General features: G+C 45.5%; 1 protein-coding gene across 1 annotated transcript in view; it reads left to right on the top strand.

Moving 5' to 3' along the window:
• Positions 1-11,779: 11,779 nt before the first annotated feature.
• The window catches only part of SIMC1 (SUMO interacting motifs containing 1), a 141,723-nt gene continuing 130,979 nt past the window's right edge, over positions 11,780-22,523 (top strand). Inside the window, exon 1 of the mRNA XM_082256618.1 lies at positions 11,780-11,916. Within this exon, the coding sequence (XP_082112744.1) occupies positions 11,839-11,916 (78 nt within the window). The 5' untranslated portion in view covers positions 11,780-11,838. The remainder of the gene's footprint in view (positions 11,917-22,523) is intronic.

Below are 22,523 nucleotides of genomic sequence, written 5' to 3'. Positions count from 1 at the left end.
CAGATCTCCGCCATTACTAGTTAAAAAAAAACAATAAAAATGATATAAATATTTCCCGTAGTTAGTAAACGCAATAACTTTTGCGCAAACCAATCAAAATACGATTATTGCGATTTTTTTTTACCAAAAATATGTAGCAGAAAACAAATTGGCCTAAAATGTTAAAAAATGTTGATTTTTAAATTTTTTTTGAGAATTTCATATATTTCATATAAAAAAATGTGAAAAATATTGTTATTTTTTAAAAATTGTCTCTATTTTTTTGTTTATAGCGCAAAAAATAAAAATCGCACAGGTGATCGAATATCACCAAAAGAAAGCTCTGTTTGTGGGAAAAAAAGGACATCAATTTAATTTGGGTACAGCGTTGCACGACCGCGCAATTGTCCGTTAAAGTCACGCAGTACCGAATCGTAAAATAGGGCCTGGTCTTTGAGCAGCCAAATCTTCCGGGGCTTAAGTGGTTAAGGCAATTGGGAGGAAGCGACGTATGACGTCGCTCCAGTCCTCCAAGGCCAAAAAGACGAGTGGGGGCCATCTTGCCCTCACTCAACCTCCCACCTAGAAGGGGAGCGGATCGTATCGTTTTCCTCGCTACCGACGGTTCCGGTACAGTAAGTGGGGAAAACTACTGGGAAGCGGCTGGGGGGGCACTCCCCCCCCTCCTATAAAAGTGATCCCGCCGCAAACACTTTTATGAGAAAGAGGACCGCCCGCTCAGTAAAATACTGGGGTTATGGCAGCTATTTTACGTCAAAGTAGCGACGTATAGCTGCGGCGCACGGTCCAGAAATGGTTAATGTTTTATATAGCTAAACCTGGAAAAGGAGCCAGCCTGAAGTGATCCAGCAAGATTTAATTTTCTAACTAAAGTTCAACTTTAAATAAAAAAAGTATTTTTAATTTATTTTTAGTTTTAGATTGAGTTTAAGGAAGGATTGGGACTCCCTTTAGGTTTTTATTGCCATTCTTTAAAAACATTCAGTCTTTCTTTTTCTCCGGATGAATATTGTTACCAAGGTAGAAAGGAATTCACAAATTGTAAATTTTCCTGTTGTATCCAGAACAGGTGTGAGGAAATCTACCACATAGTGACCTCTGTCTTAAGGCCGGTTCCCATCTGTATGGTGCATTAGGTGTGTTTTAGGCACATTACCATTGAGCTCTATAGAACGTGCGTTTTCATGAAAGCGCATCAAAGATGCAGCCAGCAGTTTTTTCTAAAAGCACCACACCTAAAACATGCAGGTGTGAATGAGGCCTAAGATGGGAATGTCCTTACCTATGTAGAGACATCTTCTCACTTCCCGTTGTGTCTCCAGGACAAGAAATGGAAGTAGAGGTTTGGGCCCTTCACCTACTACGTTTTAAAGCGGAGTTTCACCCAAATGTGGAACTTCCGCTCATTTGCTTCCCCCTCCTCCCTCTGGTGCCACATTTGGCACCTTTCAGGGGGGAGGGGGGAACGGGTACCTGTTTTTGATAGGTACCCTTCCCCACTTCCGGGAAACGGCGCCGCAGCAAAGTTTGGCGAAGTTTGGCTCCCTCCTCCTACCCCCGATGCCGAGCCAATCCGAATGTGCAGCGCGCTTCGTGCATGTAGCCGCAAGGCTTCACTACTGGATTCCCTTACCGGCAATGGCGGCGGCACCCGACAGCCGATGGAAACATCGGCTGTGGTGCCGACATCGCTGGACTCCAGGACAGGTAACTGGTCTAATAATAAAAGTCAGCAGCTACAGTATGTGTAGCTGCTGACTTTTAATTTTTGGAGGGGGGGGGGGGGCAAACTCCGCTTTAAGTGTTGCCACCCCCACCCTCCTATCACGGTGCATACAATGAAGCGCACATTGCAATATAAATACTTTTTCTTGCTTAATTTCCTATGTGATCACATGACGGGAAAGCCCCGGCATGGATAGGGCAGATCAGAAACAGGATGGGACTGAAACAAAGGGGGAAATGGCATACAAGGGTGTATTTTAAAACTCAGCACTGTTTCGGCATTGATGCTGGCTGGTAGTCAGGAGGCTTTCTTTCCTATTACAGACCAATCAATGTGTAAAGGCTTCCTGATCACCAGCAAGTAATTAGTGGTGAGACACGGCTGCAGACAGCAACCTTTTGTATATATTCTGTAATGCTATCACACCAATTGCATGGTACAGAGCCACTCTCATTGGTTCTGTAGCTTTTGGCTATGATCTGCTGTGTCCAAGCAGAGCACGATGAAAGGACTGTGCCAGTGGCGGAGCCAGAGGGTTAGCTGGGGTGTCAATTGACACCCCAGAAAAAGTCCCTGCCACCCCTGTTGCCACCCCGATCCAGGCTGGCAGCGGAGGAATCACAGGCAGTGGTGGGATGGGATCAGCCGGTTCGCAGAACCGGCTGATCCCTCTAAGCTGGCGGCCAGGGTCAGGGAGCAGCAGAACAGTGCGTCCCGAAGCCGAGCCCGCCCATTCTGTGACAATAGCGAATGAAAATTCGCTATTGTCACATGGATCCTCCTCCGGCCAATCAGGGAGCGGGTCCTCCCGCTTCCTGATTGGCCGAATGGCAAATGCCGTGCCATTGGTCGAGGAGGCGCCGGCGGGAGGACTGAGAAGATGCAGGGAGCCGCGGACCGATGATAAGCTGCTGTGATGACCGTCCGTCCGTGAGGTAAGTAAGCCGGTCTCATGGGGGGGGGGGACGACGCTGGCACTCTGCAATGATTGCGGGCAAATGCTGTGGCACTCTGCAATAATCATTGGGGGCATTGCTGTGGCACTCTGCAATAATCATTGGGGGCATTGCTGTGGCACTCTGCAATAATCATTGGGGGCATTGCTGTCTCACTCTGCAATAATCATTGGGGGCATTGCTGTGGCACTCTGCAATAATCATTGGGGGCATTGCTGTCTCACTCTGCAATAATCATTGGGGGCATTGCTGTGGCACTCTGCAATAATCATTGGGGGCAAGGCTGTGACACTCTGCAATAATCATTGGGGGCATTGCTGTCTCACTCTGCAATAATCATTGGGGGCAAGGCTGTGGCACTCTGCAATAATCATTGGGGGCAAGGCTGTCTCACTCTGCAATAATCATTGGGGGCAAGGCTGTGGCACTCTGCAATAATCATTGGGGGCATTGCTGTCTCACTCTGCAATAATCATTGGGGGCAAGGCTGTCTCACTCTGCAATAATCATTGGGGGCATTGCTGTCTCACTCTGCAATAATCATTGGGGGCAAGGCTGTGGCACTCTGCAATAATCATTGGGGGCATTTCTGTGGCACTCTGCAATAATCATTGGGGGCATTGCTGTGGCACTCTGCAATAATCATTGGGGGCATTGCTGTGGCACTCTGCAATAATCATTGGGGGCATTGCTGTGGCACTCTGCAATAATCATTGGGGGCATTGCTGTCTCACTCTGCAATAATCATTGGGGGCATTGCTGTGGCACTCTGCAATAATCATTGGGGGCAAACCTGTATCCTGTCTGTATCCTCTGATCACCACCACCTGTATCCTGTCTTTACTAGTAATGGCAGCGATCATTAGAGGGACTGCGACATTGCGGTGGACGAATCTGACACTAAATTACACTTTGTATATTGACCCCCCAAAATAATACCTAGCCACCCCTTTGCCACCCCTGTTTTAAAAGTCTAGCTCCGCCACTGGACTGTGCGCCCACAGGAGCGCAATTTCCTGAGGACATACTGGTATGTCCCCTCTGAACAATAGGGGTGCAGGGTGTCTGTACATGTACAGTACAGTAGCTGGTCTGCAAAAGGTTAACCACTTTAACCCCGGAAGGTTTTCCCCCTTAATGACCAGGCCATTTTTTGCGATACGGCACTGCAGCAATTTAACTTACAATAGCGCGGTCGTGCAACGCTGTACCCAAATACAATTGATATCCTTTTTTTCCCACAAATAGAGCTTTCCTTTGGTAATATTTGATTACATCTGAGGTTTTATATTTTTTGCGCTATAAACAAAAAATGAGCGACAATTTAAAAAAAAAAAAAATATATATATATATTTTTCTTTCTGCTATAAAACATATCCAATAAAAAATGTAAAAAATCTAATTTCCTCATCAGTTCAGGCCAATATGTATTCTGCTACATATTTTTGTTAAAAAAAAATGTATATTGATTGGTTTGCGCAAAAGTTATAGCGTCTAAAAACGATGGGATATTTTTATGTAATATTTATTTATTTATTTTTGGTGGCGATCAGCGATTTTTAGCAGGACTGCGACACTGCGGTGGACAAATCAGAAACCTAACTGACACTTTTGACACTTTTTGGGGACCAGTGACACCAATACAGTGATCAGTGCACTCGTCACCCCATGGCTATTGAAAGAAATGACGTACAGGTGACGTGATTTCGCGCAATAGAGCCGACCTGCTGCAGTAAATATGCGGTAGGCGGTCGGCAAGTGGTTAACCACTTGCCGACCAGTCACTGGGACTGTACTGCGGCAAAGTGGCTCAATTCCGTCCAGCGATGTAGACCTACATCACTGGACTCCTCTCCTTGTGGGCGGCGCTCGCACGCCGCCGGAGGCTCGCTCCCGCTGTTTTCATTCACAGCGGGAGTCGGGAGTCGGAAAAAAAGCCCTGCTTGTATACAATTTTTGGGCATTTTGCCAAGGCACTCCTGATGAAACCTCAAGGCACCCTGGTTGGAAACGGCTGGTGTAGAACAGCCTTTTTCAACCAGGGTGTCCAGGCACCCTGGGGTACCTTGAGTTTTCTTCAGGGGTGCCTTGGCAAAATGCCTAAAAATGTATCAAAAATTGTATAAAACCAGCATGTGGATGAAGCCTGCCCTTAACCACTTGCCGACCGCCGCAAGTACATATACTGCGGCGGTCAGCCCCGGCCAGGCAAAGTGACATACCGGTACGTCATTAGCCTGTCACTCGCTTGTGAGCCAATAGCGGGCGAGCGCGCGCCCGCCCCGGCTCATTCCTTAACAAGTCAGTGTGTGTGACCGGCGGACCCGATGTCCGCCGGTCACTCGCGATCGTTCGCCGGGAAGGGCAAAAATGACAAAAATCTTTCCCTTTGTTAGTAAACGTGATAACTTTTGCGCAAACCAATCAAAATACGCTTTTTGCAATTTTTTTTACCAAACATATGTAGCATAAAACAAATTGGCCGAAAATGTTAAAAAATGTTGATTTTTACATTTTTTTTGGGGAATTTCATATAAAAAAATGTGAAAAATATTGTTATTTTTGCAAAATTTACGCTCTTTTTTTTTTGTTTATAGCGCATGATCAAAAAATCGTGACAACAGGTGATCAAATACAACCAAAAGAAAGCTCTGTTTGTGGGAAAAAAAGGACGTGAAATTCGTTTAGGTACAGCGTCGCACGACTGCGCAATTGTCCTTTAAAGTCATGCAGTGAAAAATCGCAAAAAACCCCCTGGTCAGGAAGGGGGTAAAATCTTCCGGGGCTTAAGTGGTTAAGTTACACAAAGCCATGGGTTTTCATAAAGCAGCATTAGGACTAGACACTGGCATCCTAACAACCAATGATGTCATCAGTTGATAAGGAGGATGTCCGTTGCCTCCACAGCATTAGGGTTCCCACTTTTTCTTCAAGCCAAACCTGAACACTGTAGCAGTGCACTGCAATTATTATTATTTTTTTTAGTATACACTAGGGGTCTTTAAACTACAGCCCTCCAGCTGTTCAGGAACTACAATTCCCATCATGCCTAGTCATGTCTGTGAATGTCAGAGATTTACAATGCCTCATGGGATGTGTAGTTCCGCAACAGCTGAAGGGCCGTAGTTTGGAGATCCCTGATATACACTATAGTATAACAGACCTGGGACACCTTTGGGGGCTCCAAAGAGAACAGTAATGCATAGTGCCCCCTCACTCTCCTCTCAGGCCCTGCTCCGAGCCACATTCCTGGGGGACTAAAACCTGGACACACAATTTAAAAACCCGGACTGGTGGTAACCCTACACAGTATCCTTGTTTGACCCTCCTGTGCCCCTTTCTCTCAGCACTGGGGTCACATTAGCTGACTGATGGAGAGAAATTGAGAGAGAAGAGAAACATTGGAGTACTAGTCAGTACCAGTGTACAAAAGTGTATTCGCTTTGGAAGAATAAATCACCTCTAATGTTGGGTGTCCTACGTGTTGCTATATTGTGCAAAACTATTAGAATCATTTTTTACATTTTAGAATGGGGTGCCTCAAGACTGTCCATAGTTTTAAAGGTTGCCTTGATACTGTCCATGATTTTAAAGGGTGCCTTGGGACTGTCAATGATTTTAAAGGGTGTCTTGAGACTGTCCATAGTTTTAACAGGTGCCTTTTGGACTGTCCATGATTTTAAAGGGTGTCTTGGGACTGTCCATGGTTTTAAAGGGTTTGTCTGTTAAAGTAACGCAGTGCCGAATCGCAAAAGATGGCCTGGTCATTAAAGCGGAGTTCCACCCAAAAGTGGAACTTCCGCTTTAGGGAGTCCTGACCCCCCGACATGCCACATTTGGCATGTCATTTTTTGGGGGGGAAGCGGGTACCTAGTTTTGACAGGTACCCGCTCCCACTTCCGCTCGGAGCGCCGCGGCGCCCTGAGCGGAAGTTCTCCTCTCCCCCTCCCTCCCTGCAATCTTCTGGGACACGTCAGAGGTCCCAGAAGATTGCCGGCCAATCACGGCGCGCAGCGCGACTCGCGCATGCGCAGTGGGTACCCGGCTGTGAAGCCGCAAACTGTAACAGCCGGGTGCCCACAGCAGTGATGCCGGAGAGGATCGAGGCTTCGGGCGGCCGCATCGCTGAACCGTTGGACAGGTGAGTAAATGGCTGGAACTCCGCTTTAACCACTTGCCGACTACCTAACGCCGATCTACGTCGGCAGTCAGCCCCTCACAGGCAAAGTGACGTAGGGCTACGTCACTAGCTTGTGAGGGTCTAGGGAGCGAGCGCGCGCCCCCGGAGGCGCGCTCCCGCTCCCGCGTGGTCACGGACCCCCCCGCGCGTGTGACCGGCGGACCCGATGTCCGCCGGTCACTCGGCGATCGGCGGGGGAGAGGGAGAATGTCAGGCAGCTTGTGTAAACAAGCCACCTGTCATTCTCCTTGCTGTTAAGACACTGATCTCTCGGATCTAGTATGTAGATCCGTTGATCAGTGTCCATACAGCTCAAGCCCCAGCCAATCACAGTAGAAAGCACGCCCCTAGGGATACACACAGCCCCTCCCTCCCAAATAAAGTTAACCCCTTCACTACCAGTGTATTTTTACAGTAACAGTGCATATATATAGCACTGATTACTCTAGAAATGTCACTGGTAACCCCAAAAGTGTCAAAAATGTCAGTCAAGGGTCCGATCTGTCCGCCCCAATGTCGCAGTACCGCAAAAAAAATCGCAGATCGCCGCCATTACACGTTAAAAAAAAAAACAACAAAAATGACAGAAATCTTTCCCTTTGTTAGTAAACGCGATAACTTTTTCGCAAACCAATCAAAATACGCTTTTTGCGATTTTTTTTACCAAACATAGGTAGCATAAAACAAATTGGCCGAAAAAGTAAAAAAATTTTGATTTTTAAATTTTTTTTTGGGGAATTTCATATAAAAAAATGTGAAAAATATTGCTATTTTTGCAAAATTGACGCTCTTTTTTTGTTTATAGCGCGTGATCAAAAAATCGCACAGGTGATCAAATACCACCAAAAGAAAGCTCTGTTTGTGGGAAAAAAAGGACGCCAAATTCGTTTAGGTACAGCGTCGCACGACCACGCAATTGTCCGTTAAAGTCACGCAGTGCCGAATCGCAAAATACCCCCTGGACGGAATGGGGGTAAAATCTTCCGGGGCTTAAGTGGTTAAGGGGCAAATCTTCTGGTCCAGAAGTGGTTAAAGGGTGCCTTTGGACTGTCCATGATTTTAAAGGGTGCCTTGGGACTGTCCATGGTTTTAAAGGGTGCCTTGGGACTGTCCATGATTTTAAAGGGTGCCTTGGGACTGTCCATGGTTTTAAAGGTTGCCTTGAGACTGTCTATCATTTTAAAGGGTGCCTTGGGACTGTTCATGATTTTAACCTGTTGCCAACCACCTGCCGCCTTTTTACTGCGGCAGAGTGGCTCTCCTGCGCAAACAGACGTAGACCTATATTGGTCGCGTGCGGGCAGCTAGGGGGGCAAGCGCACGCCGCCGCTGGCACGCTCCCGCCCCCACTCGGCAGCAGGGAAGCCGATGCATGAGTCAGGCAGCTCCGATTGCCGCCTGACACCCGTGATCGTTCCCTGCTGAGAGAGAAGGACGGTCAGCTGTTGTAAACACAGCGGACTGTTCTTCTCCCAGCCTGGAATGATCACAGAACTCCTGTGATCCTTCTATATAGGATCACAGGTCTCTATGATAATTTCACAAGCCACACCCCCCCACAGTTAGAATCACTCCCCTAGGCTCACATTTAACCCATTGATCACCCACAATGTTAACCCCTTCCCTGCCAGTGTCATTATTACGCTTAGGAACGCTTCTAAACGCAAACGCCCGCAAACGCCGCTAAACGCGGGTACAAACGCGACCGAACGGACGTTTCAAACGTCCTTAAAATTCCAGCATTCAAAGGGACTTTTAACAACGTCCCGTGTACATGGAGCCTTACAGTAACAGTGCATATTTTTAGCACTGATTACTGTAGTAATGTCACTGGTACCCACAAAAGTGTCAAAAATGTCAGTTAGGGGTCCGATCTGTCTGCTGAAATGTCGCAGTCCCACTAAAAATCGCAGATCGCCGCCATTACTAGTAAAAAAAAAAAAAAAAAAATATAATAATGACATAAATCTTTCCCGTAGCTAGTCTTCGCGATAACTTTTGCACAAACCAGTCAAAATACGCTTATTGTGATTTTTTTTACCAAAAATATGTAGCAGAAAACAAATTGGCCTAAATTGCGACCGCGCAATTGTCCGTTAAAGTAACGCAGTGCCGAATCGCAAAATATGGCCTGGTCATTAAGGGGGCAAATCCTCTGGTCCAGAAGTGGTTAAAAGGTGCCTTGGGACTGTCCATGATTTTAAAGGATGCCTTGGGACTGTCCATAATTTTAAGTTCCGGGTCACAATTGTGCGATGCGGGAAGGCTGCAAATTTGCAGCCTGTTCCCGCATCGCAAACGCACATTTGGCAGTTCACACTGCCATATGCGATACGCAGGGGGTGTCAATTAAATGTTAATGACACCCCAGTTTGATCGCATATCGCAGTGCGATCTGTCAGTTCGCACAGGATCGGATCGCACAAGTGTGAACCACTGTGCGATCCGATCCTGATGCGGCTGAAAAAAAGGGTCCTGTGCGTGTTTGCTGCGGGTGCAGTGCGAATTTATCCATACAAAGTGAATGGCTGAATTCGCACTGCACATCCGATCGCATGTAATGAAGGAGCAGTGCGCTCCGATATTACATGCGATCGCCGCACACGCTATAGTGTGAACCGGCACTTAAAGGTGCCTTGGGACTGTCCATGATTTTAAACGGTGCCTTGGGACTGTCTATGAATTTAAAGGGTGCCTTGGGACTGTCCATGAATTTAAAGGGTGCCTTGGGACTGTCCATGAATTTAAAGGGTGTCTTGGGACTTTCCATTAATTTAAAGGGTGTCTTGGGACTGTCCATGATTTTAAAGGGTGCCTTGGGACTGTCCATGATTTTAAAGGGTGCCTTGGGACTGTCCATGATTTTAAAGGGTGCCTTGGGACTGTCCATGATTTTAAAGGGTGTCTTGGGACTTTCCATGAATTTAAAGGGTGCCTTGGGACTATCCATGATTTTAAAGGGTGCCTTGGGACTGTCCATGATTTTAAAGGGTGTCTTGGGACTTTCCATGAATTTAAAGGGTGCCTTGGGACTGTCCATGAATTTAAAGGGTGCCTTGGGACTGTCCATGGTTTTAAAGGGTGCCTTGGGACTGTCCATGAATTTAAAGGGTGCCTTGGGACTGTCCATGAATTTAAAGGGTGCCTTGGGACTGTCCATAAATTTAAAGGGTGCCTTGGGACTGTCCATGAATTTAAAGGGTGCCTTGGGACTGTCCATAAATTTAAAGGGTGCCTTGGGACTGTCTATGAATTTAAAGGGTGTCTTGGGACTGTCCATGAATTTAAAGGGTGTCTTGGGACTGTCCATGAATTTAAAGGGTGCCTTGGGACTGTCCATGAATTTAAAGGGTGCCTTGGGACTGTCCATAAATTTAAAGGGTGCCTTGGGACTGTCCATGAATTTAAAGGGTGCCTTGGGACTGTCCATAAATTTAAAGGGTGCCTTGGGACTGTCTATGAATTTAAAGGGTGTCTTGGGACTGTCCATGAATTTAAAGGGTGTCTTGGGACTGTCCATGAATTTAAAGGGTGCCTTGGGACTGTCCATGAATTTAAAGGGTGCCTTGGGACTGTCCATAAATTTAAAGGGTGCCTTGGGACTGTCCATAAATTTAAAGGGTGCCTTGGGACTGTCCATGAATTTAAAGGGTGCCTTGGGACTGTCCATAAATTTAAAGGGTGCCTTGGGACTGTCTATGAATTTAAAGGGTGTCTTGGGACTGTCCATGAATTTAAAGGGTGTCTTGGGACTGTCCATGAATTTAAAGGGTGCCTTGGGACTGTCCATGAATTTAAAGGGTGCCTTGGGACTGTCCATAAATTTAAAGGGTGCCTTGGGACTGTCCATGAATTTAAAGGGTGCCTTGGGACTGTCCATAAATTTAAAGGGTGCCTTGGGACTGTCTATGAATTTAAAGGGTGTCTTGGGACTGTCCATGAATTTAAAGGGTGTCTTGGGACTGTCCATGAATTTAAAGGGTGCCTTGGGACTGTCCATGAATTTAAAGGGTGCCTTGGGACTGTCCATAAATTTAAAGGGTGCCTTGGGACTGTCCATAAATTTAAAGGGTGCCTTGGGACTGTCTATGAATTTAAAGGGTGTCTTGGGACTGTCCATAAATTTAAAGGGTGTCTTGGGACTGTCCATAAATTTAAAGGGTGCCTTGGGACTGTCTATGAATTTAAAGGGTGCCTTGGGACTGTCCATGAATTTAAAGGGTGTCTTGGGACTGTCTATGAATTTAAAGGGTGTCTTGGGACTGTCCATGAATTTAAAGGGTGTCTTGGGACTTTCCATGAATTTAAAGGGTGTCTTGGGACTTTCCATGAATTTAAAGGGTGTCTTGGGACTTTCCATGAATTTAAAGGGTGTCTTGGGACTTTCCATGAATTTAAAGGGTGCCTTGGGACTGTCTATGAATTTAAAGGGTGCCTTTGGACTGTCCATGAATTTAAAGGGTGTCTTGGGACTTTCCATTAATTTAAAGGGTGTCTTGGGACTGTCCATGATTTTAAAGGGTGCCTTGGGACTGTCTATGAATTTAAAGGGTGCCTTGGGACTGTCCATGAATTTAAAGGGTGTCTTGGGACTTTCCATGAATTTAAAGGGTGCCTTGGGACTGTCCATGATTTTAAAGGGTCCCTTGGGACTGTCCATGATTTTAAAGGGTGCCTTTAAAAACGTTTGAGAGACATTGGTATATAGACAATACTAGGCGAACACTCCAACCTGTGGAGAAGAGGATGACATAACTCAGCTGTACTGATCTGGATTGAGAGGCGGGGCGTACATGTTACGTACTGAAAGGGTGTGGCCAAGCGGCAAAACTACCGCTCCCCTGTGGGGGAATCCGTATAAAAACGGCGCGCTAGTCAGGGAAGGTTTAGTAGTGCGTTCCGTGAGCGAATTTTTCGATGCGTAGTGATGGCGCCGCCTCGGAATAGATAGCGGAAAGAAGCTTAGTGTGGGTATTATGGAAGACACTATCGTTATATCAGACGAGGAGGACGAGCCACTGGGTGCACGGCTTCTGTCACAAAGTCCGGACTGTGTAAGTAGTACATGGGAGCGGGGTCACGTCGGAGCGGTCATACGCCTGACACAGGGTGCTCTGATCGTATGTGTATAGGCTGTGGAAGGGGGTGATCGGCCGAGCAGGGTATACTGGGAGTCAGGTCGGAAGTTAGCTTAGTGAGGTTGGGAGGGAAGTGCTGTGTTTACTAATAACACGAGTTGTATGTTTTTCCTTAGACGGACATGGGGAATCTGTACACAAATGGGGAATCTGTACACATGTCCCTTTCCCTGACAGTGACAGGGACCTGATCAGAGAGACTTCACTACCTCCCCTCATCTCTGGGGCTAACCCACCACTCGTGGCTACTTTCACTTTCATATCTGGGATCCTCTAATTGGCTGCTTCTGATCTTTACATTTCCCCTATCTGTCCTGTCCATCCATGGTGGTCCAATCTACACCTATGGTGGTCCAATCTGCCTATGGTGGTCCAATCTGCCTATGGTGGTCCAATCTGCCTATGGTGGTCCAATCTATGCCTATGGTGGTCCAATCTACGCCTATGGTGGTCCAATCTGCGCCTATGGTGGTCCAATCTACGCCTATGGTGGTCCAATCTGCGCCTATGGTGGTCCAATCTACGCCTATGGTGGTCCAATCTACGCCTATGGTGGTCCAATCTACGCCTATGGTGGTCCGATCCAAAAATTGGATTAAAAAAAAAAAATCACTTTTCGGAGTGATTGTTGGCACAGAGCTTTCGAGAGCTAATCACGACAGTTCATTTGATTGGACAAGCACAAAATGTTATCTCGTAAGATACCAGATTGTACGCAAGAATTTTTGTATAGTGTGTACACAACTTTCCACAGATGATCCAGAATTTTTGTCTGAAAATTCTCGAAGGGACAAACTCCAACATTTTTCTCGTACGGGAAAAAACTACTGATTTTTGTACAAGAAAAATCAGAAAGATGGTGCATGATCAGAAACGATAAACAAAAAAAGCCTTCGTCGTATGAGAATTTTCGTTCATCGGTTACGATTTGTTCTGAAATGAAGAAAATCTGATTGTTCACCTGATTTTCTTAATTTGTACCTGCTAGGGCTGAACGATATTTGATGTAACCTCGAATATCGTGCTTTAGGAGTGGGGGATAGTCACATCGCTGGATCAGCCGATATTGGGGACTCACAGTGAAGGAAGGTAGAATACAGCCTGACCGTCCCGCATGTTAAGTCTGTCCTGCAGCTCTCCTGACTGAGCGGTGAGCAGCGGCACAGGGAACCAATCACGTGTGCCTTCACACCTGATTGGTTAGCTGTGCCGCTACTCACGATGTGATTGGTTAGCTGTGCCACGCTCACCGCTCAGAGCTGCAGGATGGACTTAACGTGCGGGACGGATGTCGGCATTGTTGGGCTGTATTCTTCTACCACAACTGTGAGTCCCGATTTCTCTGCTTATGGATCTTCCTGTCCAATGGCAGGCACTGATTTCTGATGGTTCAAGTTCTCCTCTCTGCTGTGCCAGTCTTTTCTGTCTTTTTTTCTATTTGTCTCCGGCTCCCTGTCTGTCTCCTCCAATTTCTTCTGTCTTACTGTGTCATTGATTTACCCTCTCGCCTTACAATCGCACCGTTTACCATTTAGCATCGGAATTATTCAAGAATTGGGAGGGTGGTGATTGTGTGCAGTGTTAGCTCTGTAAAGTTGAACTAGCCCTTCAAGTGCAGAAATGAAACCTATTGCAGCTCACTGGTCTGTAGAGGTGGGAGGTGGGGGGGCTACAATTGTTTTTTTTACAATTTATTTTTCTTTATTTTCACCTGCTGATCCTGCTAGGAACATGCTTTTATTCCTAGGGTGACAACCGTACTGTATCTAGGAGGAGCAGCGTTGTCACTCTAGGAAGGAAGTATGTTATGAATATATAACACCTCCCCCTCTCTGTAACATGGGGGGAGGGGGTTAGTCAATAGAGATAGCTGGGAACAATGCTGAATGATAACTGTCCCCAGAGGAAGAGAGCATAGGAAGTTATCAGTTCACAAGACCTCCTCATCACAATACTGCATTTTATTGTATAGTATATGTGTGTTTTAACCCTGTATTTAGCCTGGATTGATGGCTCTCTCGAAATCACAATATATATCGGGGGGGGGGGGGGGGAAACGCAATGTACTTTTTTCCAATATCGTGCAGCCCTAGTACCCACTTAAGGACAAGGCCTATTTCTGACATGTGTTTGACTAGTTAAAAATCAGTATTTTGCTAGAAAATTACTTAAACCCCCCCAGCCCGAATATGTGTGTCTGTCATCATTTGAAATATTTAGTGTTCACGTGGTATTTGCGCAGTGGTCTTACAAACACAATTTGTTTTTGGAAAAACATACTTTGCTAAATGAATAAAATAAACAGTAACGTTAGCCCACCTTTGTATATTGTTAAAGATGTCTCACTGAGTAAATGGGTACTTAACATGTTACACTTTAAAATTGCGCAAACTATGGTACTTTAAAAACGGGCGACGCTTTAAAAAATTTTTAAGTTACCAGTTTAGTGTTACAGAGGAGGTCTTTTGCTATAATTGCTCGTGCTCTTGACAATTGCAGCGATACCTTACATGTGATTTGAACACCATTTACACTTGCTGGTGCAACTTGCGTATGCGTTTTTCTTTGGTGCGTGAGCTCACGGGGGCTTGTTAAAAAATTTTATATTTTATTTTTAACCATGTTCCTTTACAAAAAAATCTGATCACTTTTTTTATTGCTGTCGCAAGGAATGTGAATAGGCAGTGACATGTACTCTATGGCTGGATCTGGGGGTCTAAAACACCCCAGACCCATCAATGCACTTTTTTAAGTTACTCAAAACACCGAAATCGGCTTTTTTGAATACTGAGTTTCTTTTTGATATATATATATATATATTGGAAGTTGTGCGACGTCACTACCGAGTTACTTGATCAGCGTGTTAGAGAAATTATGAATGTTTTTATAATCCTCTATGCCTATATGCCTACACAATAATTGTTAGACCATCATTCTAGCTTTCCACCATATCCTGCTAATAGTCTAAACAATGCTTTATCACATTCTGTGACTTCACTATATATTGTAATTTGTCTTAGGAAATGGCCTATGTGCCGAATGGCTAGTTACCCTATGCTATATGTATACATTAAAGAGGAAGTAAAGTCATTTAAAAAAAACGAGGGGAAAAAAAGCCCTGTAAAGAGAGGCATAATGAGCTAGTATGCATCACATACTAGCTCATTATGAAGTACTTTAAAAACAAAGCCCCCGCCGCACAGCGACAGGAATGGCCGACATGTCCGGCCATCCTGGTTCGCGCCCACCGGCCATCTGTTTGGCCGGAGGCGCGATTACATCACTCCCGTGTGTGCGCCGCCGTTCCAAGGCACTGGGCTCTGAAGCAACGGCACGGGTGGCCGTTCCTTCTGTGTGCTGTCCCAAGTCCCACTCCCTGGTGTGTACTTTTCTTCGGAAGTTCGGCACTTGGCCCCTCCCAGTGCGGTCCCCATTGCCACCTTGACCTGAACTTGGTGCTTTCATTCCTCCAGAAGCCTTACTTTTGGAATCTCCCAAAGATTCTCCCTGCTTGCGCTGTCGCAGAAAGTGGCCTTTTTGGTGACTATCACCTCTGCACACACCGTGTTGGAATTTTCGCCGTTATCCTGTCCACCTTGATGTTTCAAAGATAAGGTGGTTCTTCGCCCTTGTCCATCGTTCTTCCAAAGGTTTGTCTGATTTTTTCATTTGGATGAAGAAATTGTTGCCTTCTGTGTCCCAGGCCAAAACATCCAAAGGAAATTGCTTTGCATGCCTTGTATGTATACCTGGCAGCTACGGAGTCTTTTAGGAAGTCAGATTAATGAATTGTGCTCATAGATGGTCCTCGGAAAGGGTTGTCTGCTTCCTCTGCAACCATTTCCAGATGGTTCAGACAGTGGTCCAGGCCTATTCCATCAAGGGTCAGGTTCCTCCTTTCCCTGTCAAGGCACTTTCTACTCGGGTGCTCAGTGCCCCCTTGGCCTTCCGTCATCAGGCGTCAGTGACGCAGGTTTGCAAGGCTGCCACCTGTTAGTTGGTGCACACTTTCACAAAGTTCTTTTGTGGATGCATCCTTTGGACTTTTTGGGGGTGTATTGTTTTTTTAAGGTGAGCTCCAGTTGTTGCGCTCCTGTGTTCCTGCTTGGCTATAGTTTAGCCCTGTGAATTTCTTTTTTGTTCGCTGTTCCCACCCCTCATGTTTAACACTGCTGTGTGACATGCCAATGGTTAAGCTGACCAGGAGCTGTCTGTCAAGCAATAGAGAAAATGGGATTTTTGACTTGACAGTAAAATCCAATTCTCTGATGTTCATTGATGGGACACCACACCCACCCCACTGTGGAGTTGTAGTTCTTCTGACACTGCTTGTAACAAAACCTGAGTACCTACAGTAGAGAGGGAGTTTACCCCCCCCCCCCCGGGACTGCCCATAGGCGTAGCCAGGCTTTCTATCCCCCCTCCCCGTCTAGTGTCCCATTCCTGTAGGGGGCAGTATAACGGTTAAGAGCAGGAGCTGTCCACAAATGAACATCAGATAAATTATTTTATGCTAAGTCAAACCCATTTTTCCATCTTTCTCCTTCGCATTTTCTTGTCATTTTGGTAGAATGCAAACGCCAAAGTTCTTTTTAATTCTACTGGGAAATGTCCAGCTTTAATTGAGCACAGATTAATGCCCAATTTTTGAGTGGCTTTGTTGCCTTCCATAGAGCCACCGTTGATTACAGGCTCCTCTGTGGGAGTAGTTGACAGTGATGCTTCCTGAGCCAACATGCATAGGCAGCCAGGTAGGAATACATGAGTTCTTAGTGGCCATGGTGGCACTAAGAAACATGGGACATGCAATCCTAAGGAGGGTTTTAAGTTGCCTCTCGATTGGTTAGTGTGTACTATCAGCCAGAAGTTTATAGGCTTTGTGTAATTGCAGTAGGAGCTAATGCACATTGCAGCTGAGAAGCTGCTCCTACAGGTATTTGTACTTTATCCTTCCCTGCCGGTTACTAGGAACATTCCCACATTTTCTCAAACTAATGGGCTCAGGCATGGTCAGGATTGTAGTCTCAAACCACCTGAGCAATCCTGCTCGAAAGTGGACCCTGCACACTGCCAATCATAGGCAGTGAGGCATTTCCCGGTCTGTGCAGCTGTGGTCCGGGGAAACTCCTCACTGCCTGATTGGTTGTGTGCAGTGTAGGCTTTCTGATGGGTTTGCTCGGGTGGGCTGGGGCTAGGATCCTAACATGCCTGATCCCATCTCTATAAACTAGCAACTAATAGCTGGAGTATACATAATTTGTGTTTGAACTTCTGACATTGAGGCCTTGTGCGCACACACAGGGAGTTAGAAAAAACGAGCTGCAGAGCTACTAACACCAGATAAAAGCAGCTGTAAAAACATGCTTTTATTAGCTTTTTTCCATTGGTGTTAATGCACTTTTAGCCACATTAGCAACGTTTTTCTGCCTCTATTTAAAAATCAATGGTTGCCTATGAGCTGTCGAATATGGCTTTCAGCCCATTGATTTGAATAGAAGTAGTATCCAAGCCTGATCAGGATGATCAGACTTGTGCTGCGAATTTTGCTCATGAGGATCTTGAGGGGGCACTCCATGCCGAAATGGGGGGGGGGGGTGGCGAGGGAAACGGTTCCATATCAGGCTCTTTGGGTCTGGTATGGATTTTGAGGGGAGCCCCACACAAAGCATGGTGCCCCCCAAAATCCATACCAGACCCTTATCCGAGCATGCAGGTCAGGAAAGGGGGGGACAAGTGAGCGGCCCCACCCTCTCCTGGTCCAGATTGGGCCACGGGCCCTCAACATAGGGGGTGTTGTCCCCATGTTAAGGGCCTCCTCCCAACAAACCTGGGCGTTGGTTCTGTGGGCAGGGGTCTTATCGGAATCTGGAAGCCCCCTGTAGCAAGGGGGCCCCCAGATCCTGGGCCCCCTCATGTGAGTATGGGGTACATTGTACCCCTAGCTATTCACCCCAAAAAAGGCAGTGTAGTGTAAAAACACAACCACCGCCCAGGGTTTTCAGGAGGAGGCCCTTGTCATTAACATGGGGACAAGGTGCTTTAGGGTCGGGGGTGCAGGGCCCTCCCTGCTCCAAAAGACCCACACCCCCATGTTGAGGGTGTGTGGCCTGGCATGGTCCAGGAGGGGGTGGGGCTGCCTGCTCATCCCCCCCCCCCCCTCTTCCCCTTTCCTGACCTCGGACCTGCATGCTTGGATAAGGGTCGGGTATAGATTTGGGGTGGGGACCACACGCTAGTTTTTGCTTGGGGTGCCCTGCAAAATCCATGCCAGACCCGGAGGGCCTGGTATGGAACCTGGGGAGGGGGACCCACACGCTGTTTTTCCCCCCATTTTGCTGTGTAGTTCCCCCCCCAGCCCCCCCTCTCCTCAGAGCGCAAGTTGGATCATCCTGATCCGACTTGGATGCGACTTCCATTAGTGATGAATTTTCCACTAGTGATGAATATTCACAACCAAATGTGTTGGGATATGTGTACGTGAATCCCACCACCTAACGGCTTCCTTGTTACAGCAGAAAAATTTCATAAGGGCAAAAGCACAGCCAACCCCTGAGTGATGATTGCCTGTGCAGTGGGAGGGACAGTGTGCCTCTTCACACTTGGTGGTAAAGAAACCAAATGGCCTCTTGCCAAATGAATGTAATTTAGAAGCCAGTATCTCCCCCTTCCAGGTCTCCCCAATAAATCAGTGGATCAGCATTCGGGTCCCTTGTTGGCGATCTCAAATGTATTCCTATGCTCTTATCTTGCCTCCCATATGCTCATAAACATTGGGACAAAAAGATGGTGCATTACCCCAAAACGCTTTATTCAATAAAGTTATGCACTTACATCATCCGCAAGATAAGCTGGTACAAATGTAGAGTCCGTGGCTGCCTGCAGTGCAGACCACGGAAATGGTGACAGCGTGGCATTTCCTCCCTAGATGGGCATCAACTGAGAGGAGATCTCAGTTGATGCCCATCTAGGGAGGAAACGCATCAGTGGAGGTGCGGCACTGTCACATACCATTTCCACAATATGCACTGCAGGCAGTCGTGGACACTACATTTGTACCAGCTTATCTTGCGGATGATGTAAGTGCATAACTTTATTGAATAAAGCGTTTTGGGGTAATGCACCATGAATTGTTCGTTTTGTCCCAATGTTTATGAGCATATCTGGGAGGCAAGATAAAAGGAGCATAGGAATCCATTTGAGATCACCAATAAGGGACCGGAGTGCTGATCCACTGGGATTTATTGGGGAGATACTGAAAAACGACATTAATTTGGTAAGAGGCTATTTGGTTTCTTTTCCACCGAGTGTGAAGAGGCGCACTATCCCTCCCACTGCACAGGCAATCATCATTCGGGGGCTGGCTGTGCTTTTGGCCTTGTGAAATTTTTCTGCTGTTAAGAAGTAAGCCGTTCGGTGGTGGGATTCATGTACACATATCCCAACACATTTGGTTGTGAATATTCATCACTAGATCTCACTTCATCACTTGAAGAATCTCATAATTTTCATTTATGCAGAACTGCAGGGTTTTGGGTCATTGTGTTGGACTATTTTTGTATGGACTTTATTAGACCCCACGAGAGGGTTTCTTTGCACCCTTTTGATTTTGAGTGTATTTGTTTGATCACATAGGTTAATAACCCATCATGTTGGTTTGTATTTTGGAATTGGTAATTTTGGTACCACATCCCACCATTGGGGGGGGATTTCCATATATATATTGTATTTTTTTACTCATATATTTAAAGATGGATATTAAAAAAAAAAAAAAATATATATATATATATATATATATATATATATATATATATATATATATATATATATATATATATATATATATATATATATATATATATATATATATATATATATATATATATATATATATATATATATATATATATATATATATATATTTCACCTTATTGTCACTTTCACAGGTGTTGTACCTGTGGTGTAAAACTTCACTTCACTAGTGTCATCTAAGTTTAGCGCACCAAACATTCTTTCATTTTCCAACTAGATAGTTGGATCTTTAGTTGCAGCTAATTTTAAAATTATCAGCGCACTTTTTTCACTATTTAAATACTTTGATCCATGTTCAGCCCATCCAATATCATCGAAGTCAGATCCTCATCCTAACCATCTGACATGGTGATTACAGCAACAGGAAAAGGAATTTGTTACACTGTGGGATTGTTTTTGATGGGTCTAAGCGTAAGTTGTACATCTCCAATTTGGCACAAATTCTTATTCTTTTCAAGTCGGATGGAAGTAGGACCGATGTCGCAGGATCGACAGTCGTACAACAGTGTCATACCAGTGTGAATCTGGCAAGAACCCCATTGAGCAGCCTGATCAGATTGATTTATTTTTTTTCAAGTAAAATTTAATCTGTTAAAATTATATTTTAGGGTGGTGCTTGTGTGTTTTTTTTTTTTTTTTTTTTTTTTTTTTTTGTTTTGCACACGTTCTCACTTGGTGAAAGCTTGAACGTGTTTATTACAACATATAATTCAGTGGGGTGCAGCCCACTCTCTGGAGAGCTCAATCAGCAATGTGCACCTGTGACAGGTAAACTATTCAACGGGGGGAGGGGGAAAGAGTCTAAAGTATAATATGCTGATTATTTGTCTGGCATTAACAGAATCTATGTTCAGCTTTAAAATAAGTAGCAGTGCTGCTAAGTGCTTGCCTCAAGTCATCATAATTTTATTATATTTTTTTATTCCTTAAGGCCAGTCAACACAAGTACGGTCTGATCAACATTCATTTATTTGGCCAATGTTTGGGTTTAGCTCTTGTGCTTGTAAATAAAAAGAGAGAGGGAAAAAACTATGAACAGCAGTAAATACTCCTGCTTTGTTGTGGCAGAATTTCTGGCTGTGCTAGTGAGGTTTTTTCTTGGTCTAATGGGAACACCTTCTCCCTCTAGACTGCTCTTCATTAGCTGTCTTATCCAAGTCTGCTCTGGGGCTCCACAAAAATGTTGACTCCTGATTTATTGATAGGACTGTGCAGCTGTCTTATACACAAGGTAAACATGACAACCTTGTTTTAGTTGTCATGACAATATGTAGGGGGTGCACCTCCCCTTTTCTCTAGAGTTTAGGGTTGTTTGTACAAAAATGTCCACATATGCTGCAAATGACTGTAACATGATTAATGAAAACTTTTGGGGGGTTGATTTAAAACTGAGTGCAAAATAAAGTGCAGCTCTGCATAGAAATCAACTTATTTTTAATCTTAATTGAACAAGCTGAAGTTGGAAGCTGATTGGCTACCATAATCGGCTGCACCAAATTTTGCGCTCTCCTTTTCTACTAAGGGTCCTTTACACGAATGATGATCCGCCTGTCAGTTTTTAGGTGGACCTGATCAGATCCTCCTTGCATCCCTATGGGGCAGCGGATGTCAGCGGAGACATCTCCGCTGACATCCACATGCGATCCTGTCCATGAAATCCAGGCGGATGGAAACCCTAGTATTTTCCATCCCTCCAGCAGGTCGGATGAGAACGGACAGGTGGTCTGTTCTCATCCGATTCCCCCATGGAGAGCAGCAGGGCTCTGACGCCTCCCTCTCAGCACAGTGTGGAGACGGAGCTGTCATCCGCCTGCTGAGCAGAGAATGGGAGCTCATCGGAAGGCAGCTCGTGTGAAATGACCCTAAATCAACCCGGTCACTATACCATTCTAAATCACTGGTGTTTTTATTGTAAATTCCTTTTTCATTGCTTTCATAAGATATTAGTCCTTTATAAATGTATGTAATGGTCCTTTGTGCAAAAAAACAAACTTGCAAATGTGCACTTGCAGAAGTTTAAATCTGTGCTAAGTGTGCTCAGTTTACATTGTGAAGATCTTTCATCCGAAGTGGTAATATCTTAAAGCGGTGTTCCAGCCGGGGGAAAAAATGTCAGCAGCTACAAATACTGTAGCTTCATGCTTTTTATACTTACCTGTCCGAGGAGCCGTGACATTACTACAGTAATCAGTGATAAAAATATGCACTTATGTACTAATGACACGGGAAATGGTTATCAGGGGCAGTCATAGGGTTAAATGTGTCCCTAAGGGGTGCTTTCTTACTGGGGATGTTCCTAAATGGGAGGAACAGGATCCTGTGTTCATTACTGACATAACAGTGGTCTGCCGTGTTTACATCAGCACACCACCACCGTTCTGTCTTCACATGGAGCAATTGCAGGTGCCGAGCTGACATTGCAGCAGCTGGACCCCTCTGGCTCCTCCTGTGACATTGGCAAGTGCGTCCCACACTAGCTGGCCTGCGAACGATGTACAGGGCTGACCTGCAGCAGTATAAGTACAGCAGCTGGTCAGGAAGTGGTTAAAGCAATCTACTGAGCTGGCCAGAACACCTTTGGACGGAGTATATTCCACTTTTTCACAGCTGAGGAAACTTTCCATATTTGGAGATTAAATCTTTTCCTCTAGACATGGAGTGCCCCCTTGTCCTCTGTGATGACCTTATGTATTTGTACATTATATCCCCCCCCC

The sequence above is a fragment of the Pelophylax lessonae genome (assembly GCF_965119305.1).
Source record: "Pelophylax lessonae genome assembly, chromosome: 4".
Lineage (NCBI taxonomy): Eukaryota > Metazoa > Chordata > Amphibia > Anura > Ranidae > Pelophylax > Pelophylax lessonae.
Note: the sequence above shows the minus strand (reverse complement) of the source record. Positions and strands in the feature narration are given on the sequence as shown.